General features: G+C 41.4%; 1 protein-coding gene across 1 annotated transcript; it reads right to left on the bottom strand.

Moving 5' to 3' along the window:
- Positions 1–818: 818 nt before the first annotated feature.
- On the bottom strand, positions 819–5,192 carry sp6 (Sp6 transcription factor). Its single transcript, XM_043263926.1, is given in 3 exon segments — positions 819–2,218; positions 2,221–2,436; positions 5,175–5,192. Coding segments are annotated over 2 exon segments (771 nt in total). The 5' UTR covers positions 2,333–2,436; positions 5,175–5,192; the 3' UTR covers positions 819–1,559.
- Positions 5,193–9,556: the final 4,364 nt, after the last annotated feature.

Raw genomic sequence — 9,556 nt, 5'->3', positions numbered from 1 at the left:
CTAAACATCCACTCAAAAACATCTCATATAAATATACTAAACTCATACACCTACACATCAACTAGAAATGTATTGTGAAATAAAATGTGAAGTAAATCAGTGAAATACAGAGAGCGTCGGTGGTTATGATGATTCTCTCAGGTCACAGTGAGGGTGAAGTTTGTCTCTCAGTCAGACAACGTTCATCAGCATACTGGTGATACTAGTGAAGGTAAGAACCAATCAGCAGTCACTTCACATGTGATGTCGTCATTCACCTTTCTCATTCTCGATCTGTGTGTGTGTGTACAGTATAAAAACATTACTCCTATGGAGAGTCCCCGTAAAAAATGGATACACCGTGTGTGTGTGTGTGTGTGTGTGTGTGTGTGTGTGTGTGTGTGGTTTTTTAAACAAATAATTCCTAAAGACTTTTTCCAAACGGATGACAACATGAACTTGTTTAAGAAAACGTCAGCAGAAAGTAGGGATGGGAAATAGAGTGAAAATGTTACTTCTTATCTACCTTTGTAGTGTTGGAGGTGGGCGGTATATCAGTACACGTGATAAACACAAAACCTGCCAACCAGCAGAAACGCAGGGTTTTTATAGCTGAACCTGAATTGAGCTCCTTTATGTGACTAATTTCACTTCAACTCTCAAATACATAATTCATAGGAGCAAGCATCAAGTGAGTCAGTTAAGCGTAAAGTGAATCATGGATGTGTGTCAGTAGATATAAGATCCATGCGTTAGGTCTTAAAGTGACAGCAGCCTAATAAACCTTCTGTCTGTGTCCTGAATGTTAATAAAAACAAGAATAGACAAAGAGAAAATCATTTGCTGTTTGTCTGAATAATGTTTGTGGCTTTAATAACAGTGATTCTGCATTTAATTTGTACAGTGAATATTTCATTCATACATTTCATAAGTGTATTCAATTTCTGTAGTATTTCTCTGTTAGATAGACTTTAAACACTCCACATTTCATTTATATTTGCATTTTTGGTCCTTACTGATTATAACTGGGTACTCGTTTCCATTAAACTTATTTTTGTTTTATTATTATTATTATTATTAATCTGCTTTTGCTCTCTTTCTCTCAGAGCATTTACAGTACCTGGTTCATATCTCGTTTTAATTTTCAACTTATTTACATTGTATTAAATTGATTAAGCATGAATTATTTTTAATCTTCATCTGTCTTTTTATGTAACCTTCATACTGAATAATGGGGTCAGTCAATTCATTAATAGAAATGAGTAAACAGTCACAGTATAAATAAACGATTTAATTGACAGAGATTGTGTTTATTGTTAGACTAGTGTTTTATGGCACTATCACAAGACACGAACGGAAAACGAACAAAACGCCTTTATATTTATTCGAACTAATTACATATCCTCACTAAACGTCTCAAGACTACACTGACCGAAAAAAAGCAACATCTTAAGTTAATCAACGGAGAATATAAAACACAAAATGTACAAATATAAATAAAACCGAAGATAGAGAAGCGTTACGTATGTAATCCTAATGTGATTATAGTTCAGTGGCCTTCAGGGTGATCTGGTGTGTGGTCAGCCGTTGGTGACCGGCGGGTCGTCGTCGCAGTTCTCCGCCTCGGTCTTCACTCTGAGCAGCGCGCTGCTGCTGGACCGAGGCTCCTCGGCCGGGCTCTCGTGCACGCGCATGTGCTTGGCCAGGTGGTCTGCGCGGAGGAAGACCCTCGGGCACGAGCTGCAGCCGAAGCGCTTGGCTCCGGTGTGCGTCTGCAGGTGGCGCTGCAGCTCGTCGGAGCGCGTGAAGCGCTTGCCGCAGAACAGCCAGTTGCAGACGAAGGGCCGGTCGCCGCTGTGCCAGCGCAGGTGCGCCTTGAGGTGCGACGTCTTCACGTAGGCCTTCCCGCAGCCGGGGATGTGGCAGTTGTGCAGGTGCTTGCGCTTGTCGCTCCCCAGAGACTCGGCGCTCAGGCAGTTGGGGCAGCGGCAGGAGGCCTGTCCGGGAGCGCGACCGCCGGAGCGCCGCTGCGATCGAGGCCGAGCCGAGGCCCCCGCGCCGTCCTGCTGCTCCTCCGTGGAGAACGACGCCGAGGCCTGCGCCAGCGGCAGCGGATCCGGGGCCAGCGGCTCCATCTTGAAGCCCTCGGCCGGGTAGTGCAGGCCCGAGTGGGTGGAGCACATCTGCGGCTCAGGTGTGTAGGAGCTCATGGAGCCTCCCTGCACTGGCCCCGCCCCAGCCCCGCCCCCTGCAGGTCCATCCAGCCGGCGGCCGCTCCGTGGATGTCCCACCAGCCCGACACCTCCTCCTGCGGGGGCCCCGCTCGCAACCAGGGGTCATACGGGTGCGCCATAACAAGAGTGAGTGTGTGTGTGTTTGTGTGTGTGTGTGTGTGTGTGTGAGAGAGAGAGTATCACCACATGACTGCGGAGGGCAATCTGAAATCACTGCCCAAACCTGTGAAAACACAAAACACACAACGGGATCAGTCTGAAGCTGTGTGTGGAATAACTGCATGAGGTCACCGATAAACTCAACTCATTTCTGCTGAATTGGAAAATAAAGAGCGGATGCAGCAGTTTGTAGACTTCAGGTGTCATTCACTTCCAGCAGCCAAACAGAAACAGTCACGCGGCAACCAGGGACATTTCTCATCATATTGTTTTATACAATCATCTAACTGTCATGTACTCAAGTAAAAGGAAAGCCATTAAATCTAGAAACCAGTTTTTATTAATATCACTATCATTAAATAAAGTACATTTGTATATAATTCTGTCCAAATCTAGTTTATTTGTATAGAGCTTTTCATGACGCAAATCGTTGCAAAGCAGATTTTCAGAAAATGTTTCTATTTCAAGTTTTATTCAGAAGTAGCTCACCGGTGGTGATGTCCAGCTGATGTCCGTGTGACAGAAAATAGAGTGAAATTTAAACAGACGGTGAGCACCAATCACTGCATATGTTGTGATTAAACTTATTCATAATCAACATTTTTCTAACCTCATCTTAAACTTTTAGCTTGTTGTAGTGCATTAGAGAATTGTCTTCTTCACCAAAGAGTCGTGTGACACAGAAAAAAACGCGTTATCTAAAGAAAGGCATAGTTCTCTGTCTGTTCTTCAGATATTGTTGTTAACTCATTGTACTGTCTTAAATGTTGTATATTACGGCTGTCTAGATTCTCGATAGAGTGTAGATTTCAGGCTGTTTCTAGTGTTCCTCAGAGAAAGAAGGGCGTCATGATGAACTGAGCTGCGGTCGGACCGTCAGCGTCTCTAAAGCCGCATCCACGCACAGACCTTAATTCACATCTGACGTCACCGCAGGGATTTGGTGTGGCTGTCAGTTAATGACCCTAGCGTTGAGAAGAACCATCGCCATCAGTCTCAGCAGTGACCGCTGCTCTGACCCCAAGCTTTCTACAGATGTGTGTTCACATCAGCTTCACGCTCGAATCAATCGATCTCAGTCAAATCTCCACTGGGGAGTCCGTTAATGACCAGAAGGTGGGAAGTAGACCTCAAGCGATCCAATCAATGCTTCAAAACATGTGAACTCTAAAATATCCCGTCAGAAATAATTCTGTGATGAGCATATTTACCAGAACTGCTCAGAATAAGATCTTGAACGATGTGAAGTTCATTGACGTCTTATGAACTGCTGAGTGAAGACTAATGTTTAATAAATATCCACTAAAAAAGCTCTATCAGGTATCAAAAAGGCAAAGCGAGAGAAACAAGAGCATGTAAACATATCTATTCTGAATGGACTGCAGAGGATGAGGTTTCAGACTCACCGACCTCAATTAAGTTGTTTTGAGTCGACTAGTTAGACGCCACCTTAATGCATCCGTGATCTCAAAAAACACACACCTCAGCGCTAACCATGCACACACACACACACACACACACACACACAGAGACTCAGGGTTTCACTCACACAGCGTGATATCAGTCTTCACGAACCCTGCTGGAATCAGACAGAAACTCCTCAGACGCTCAGCTCACTGCTGCTTCATCACATTTCTGAGGACATTTGAAAACATTTGGACCTTGCAAACATCACACACACACACACACACACACACACTTGCTGATAACAGCTTGTCGCTCCCTCACACCTGGTGGATGCACCAGCCCTGACACACACACTCATAAACACACAGTAAACTTGTCCAAACTTGACAGACACATCCGAATTTCAGAAATACTTCCTAAGAGATGTGACAGATAGTATATATACAGTACATGCATACAGTATGTGTGTGTGTGTGTGTGTTTGAATAGATACAATTTTAGGGCAAAACTATATCCAGGAGTAACCTAACTTCCATACTCCTTTAAAGATATAATTAAATTCAATATCAATTCAATTCAATATCAATATGCAAAATTCAGTATCAGCAGAGTTTAGTCTGATATAAAAGACTTTACATGAATCAATTTAAGACTTTGATGTGTGTGTGTGTGTGTTTATATGTACAGGAAGCCTCAGGATTGCAGCTGTAAAGATCTGTTGACAGCAGGAGTGTGTATGTGTGTGTGTGTGTGTGTGTGTGTGTGTGTGTGTGTAAGAGAGAGAGACTTGTGATGAAAACAGGTTTAACTGTCTGCCAGAACTTCTCTGAAAACACACAAACACATGCAGTCTGGCACAAATCCACAACCTCCCACAATCACACACACACACACACACACACACACACACACACACACACACACACACACACACACACACACACACACACACTCTCATCTCACAGACTCAATGGTTTTCGTGCTAACACTCTACTGACTAACTCCTGAATGCAGCGCTCACATGAACCTGCTGATGGCAGGGGATTTGAAGCGGAGTGTGGTATTGTCTTTGGGATAAGAAGAGACACATATTCTCACAAGACACTTTTTTAATGTTTCTGACTAGAGACATTTCAGGCCGCGCACACACACACACACACACACACACACACACACACACACACACACACACACACACACACACTCTAACATCACATCAGCTCACCATGATGAACATCAGCCCTGAGTTTTACTGTTTAATTGTTGTCACATCAAAAAAGTATGAATTTTGAATTGAGATCAAAGCCTAAACTGGCACATACACACACACACACAAAAACATTATGACAATATTCATGCAACATCATAATGAAACGAGTGATGAGAGAGTTTTACCTGTTCAGCGTCTCTGATGAATGTGACGCCACTCTGAAAGAGCACGAGTTTATGACAGAGAGAGCCACACCTCTCACACACACACACACACACACACACACACACACACACAGAGACACACACACACACAGCCCATTCATACACACTTTCATTGATGCAGCCTTGTCCCTGGGCTCACAGACACACACACACACATACATACACATACATAGACATGCGCACACACACACGCACACACACACACACACATATACACAGACATGCAGACACACACACACACTCACACACACACTCACACACACACACACACACACACACACACACACACACACACACACACACTCACACACACACACACACACACACACACACACACACACACACACACACACACACACACACACACACACACACACACACACACACACACTCACACACACACTCACACAGACACACTTAATTTCCAGCGATGATCACTGATTTGATAAAACAGATCCTAGTGAAACTGAGACAATGAAGTCTCTGCATTCAATCATGGAACGTGTTCAGCTGAAATGAAGTGTTAATCTGGTCATTATACATCACTCTGTTCACATCTGATTCTGTGCTTTCACACAATCTGTACTGTTAAAAAAGCTCTGTATAAATAAAGTTGACTTGACTTGACACTCTCTCTCTCACACACACACACACACACACACACACACTCAGAGTCAGAGCGGCTGCTCGATGCGTCTGAACACGTCGGAGCAGACCTCGATCTTCTGGAGAGACAGACAGGAAATCACCCCCCACCCGACAGAGACTTTCCCACCGCAGAGTTCAGCTCTGTCTTTATTTCACGCTTGATTGAAGTCACTTATTATTTTACACTTTATAAACAGTTCATAAGTATTCATAAAGTTTCGTGCATGTGTCATATTCTAAACTGTTATTATTATTACTATTATTTCAAAAATATTAGTTAAAAATAAAATAAAAATACAATTCTTAATTTATTACAATTATTAGTTTCACAGTCATATCAATTTCCGTTTATTTGTAATTCAATGAGAATTAAAGATTGTTCAGGTGTAGGCTTTGCAGTTTTTTCAGCTGCTCACACACACACACACACACACACACACACACACTCTTCTCTCGTCACACAGTTTCTGAAGCTGACTCTGAAACAGCAGAAACACACCAAATCTACAAAACCTTACAGCATCACTTTCAAAAGTGCACAAACGTTTCAAACGTTTTCAAAAATTTTTTCCACATCTTTTACAAAATGTTCTTGGATTTGGGCGTGAAGTTTTCAAAATGTATGTAAAAAACTAAATAAGGTTCTGCCTTCTTGCACTGCAACTTTTATTTTCTTGCTTTTCATTCTATATATTTCATATTGTGCAAAATGAAAGTAAAAGCTTGAGTTATCAGAAAGTCACACCGTTCTGCGGCGGAGGATGACAAGGTCACGGGTTCTTCAGCCAGAAAACACTCGTGTTCAACACACACACGGTAAACGTGTCCAAACCTGACAGACACGTCCTGATCTCAGACACTATACACACACAATGGACAGATATTATTAGTGTGTGTGTGTGTTTAGCTATAAATCGGGGATAAGTGTAAAAAAAAAGAAGTAACTGGTAGACATTTATCCAGAGCAGCTTACAAACATCTTCAGTTACATCAGGATTTGTCACCATTTTGTTCTGCGATGTTACGTTTAAACAATCGAATGAGGTATTAATTAATCAGATGTACGCAGATTTTCATAAGGTCTGGTTCATAACTGTAATTTAATTTTATTGTCCTAAATGTTTTGGTAACACTTGTTAACTATTGACTACAAGTATTCCCTCAATAAATCCATTTCCTGTTTATTAATAGTGCGGTTGTTGTTAAGTTTAGGTTCAGGTTAGGATTAGAGTAGAATAAGCTATTAATATGTGCTTTATTAGCACTAATAAATGACTAATTAATATTCTAGTACTATGCGTGCTAATAAGCAACTAAAGGATGAACCATAAAATAAAGTGCTACCCTGTGTTTTCACCATGTTTTTAGGAGTAAATGTGAATGAATTAGAAACGATCCTTAAGAAAAGATAGTAAAAATGTCCATTTGTAAGCGAAAAAAAAATCTACAGAGATAAAGTGCAATAAAACAAACACTTCTGAATGTCTTTTCACAAGGAAACACTTCATAAAAAGCCAAGACATCTCAAAACTGATGAATGCATTAAATTAGGTGTTGTTCTAGATCTGGGGTCAGACCCGACGAAGACGGCTGGACTGATCTGATCTCGGTTCCTGAGGGTTAAGTGAGAGATGAGGCTTTGTGTTTGTGTTGGATGAAGGGAACTTCCTCCTGCTAAGATCATATTTACACGCCGCAGCGGCTTCCCAATCACAGATTTCCAGCAGCGTGTTTGTCGATGGAAATCCAGGAAATCCTACGGGCCGCCGAGACGCACACACACACACACACACACACACACTCAGACGAGCCCCCCCTCCGCGGTGCCGTGTGTTTAGTGTTCAGAGAACACTCTTTGATAGTCAAGCACACCTGTATTTTCTGCTAGAGACTTCCTCCCTGCACACGCCCCTCTGCTTTGATTGTTAAAGAGCCCTGGCGCCAACACACACACACACACACACACACACACACACACACACACACACACACACACACATCTGTGAGTCTGTGGGAACCTGGAGAGCTGCTCACCTCGATGTGAAGTGTGTGTGTGTGTGTGTGTGAGGATGACGTGGACTGTGTGTGTTCACCGTGAGCTCAGAGCTGATATCCTGAGACAGACAGAGGAAGGCCATCGCCGGAAAACACTTCAGATGAACAGATTTGATTTGATCTGATTCTCGCTGTGTTTATCAGGTGATCAGTGGATGATGTTTGTAGAAGTTCAGAGCAATTCTTTCTGTGTGAAAGTCTACTGGATTTACTGTGAAACCTTTTTCATTTAGATTTTTCTTTAAAAAGGTCAAATAAATCAATAAATAAAATGTACTTGTTTTGGAGAAAGACTCCAAATGTATATGTTTATGTATATGTTTACTTGTACAAAACAGTCTCCAGCGATTGTTGTTTTATCAAAGCAGTATTTTTACAGCTAAGCTCCGGCTCAGTAACAGAACGAATCTGGATCTGAACGACATCTATACATTCAGTCCTGACTTTATTATTTTTAGTTCACTTTTTGTGGATTATGGTATTGATTAATCACTGTATATTCCACTGTCCTTGTTTTTAAGTCTCTCATGACACACAGGTAACCCGCACAGAATATGTTCTTTCTGGTAAACTAAATTCATCATTTAAATATTAAGTTTTTATACAGCATTACATACACACTGATAATTCAAAGCGCTTCACGTTAAGGGAAGAAAGATAGACAGTAATCACAACGATTACAAGAAGGAATTAAAAATGAACATTAAAATGATAAGTGTCAAATAAGCAGAAATTGTTTGTACAGTTTGACACAGTTCTCATTCAACACCGCTGAACTGATGGCTTTGGGTCTGGATGTAAATGTGGTTATATTTGTAGCACATCCGATCTCTTCTGAAGCTCCTCTCGTTTGGTTCTGACTCCATCCTAATGATCGGAGTGAGCTGTTTATATTCAGTGAAATATCTGTGTATTTAAACCCTGTGTCTTTGAGTGATTTATAAACAAGTAAATCAATCCTAAATGTCACAGGAAGTCAGTGCAAGGACCTGAGGACCTGAGTGTGTGATGTGTTCAGATCTTCTGCTTCTAGTCAGATTCAGCAGATCATTACAATAACCAAGTTTTTCAGTCTCTCTAGTAGTGTGTTATGATCATCATAACGGTGTCAAAGCACTAAGATCTTTTAGTACCAGCACTGATATTTTACCAGAATATCATTTATCATCTTTGAGAGTACTGTCTCTGTGAAACCAGACAGAAAACTTTTAAATGTTTGTTCAGCTGATTTAAAAACTACCTTTTCAGTAATCTTGCCTATAGAAGGAAGACTTGATGTTGGTCTGTAGTTACTCAATATGTCCAAGATTAAGATCAAGATTTCTCTTTTTCAGAGGGTTTTTAATAACTGCAGTTTTCAGGGAGTTTGAAAAAGATGTGGGAAAAGTCAAGGTTGCAGCTTGATGTTTAGGTGTTTAGGTACTATTTCTTCCAAAGCTTTGCTGTCAGTGGTTTCAAAAACAGACATAGGCACTCTTTTTTGAAACTGTGGTTAAATCTGTCTGACTTCTGCATAACCTGATATTACTGATCTTCATTGCATTAGCTGTCAGAGAGCGTTTCAGAGGGAATCTCTCAGTGTTGTTTGAAAGATTATTTATGAGGTTTGAGAAGAAGGTGTGTTTAGCTGTGGCTAGTTC

This window comes from Puntigrus tetrazona, chromosome 1, assembly GCF_018831695.1.
Source record: "Puntigrus tetrazona isolate hp1 chromosome 1, ASM1883169v1, whole genome shotgun sequence".
Taxonomy (NCBI): domain Eukaryota; kingdom Metazoa; phylum Chordata; class Actinopteri; order Cypriniformes; family Cyprinidae; genus Puntigrus; species Puntigrus tetrazona.
Note: the sequence above shows the minus strand (reverse complement) of the source record. Positions and strands in the feature narration are given on the sequence as shown.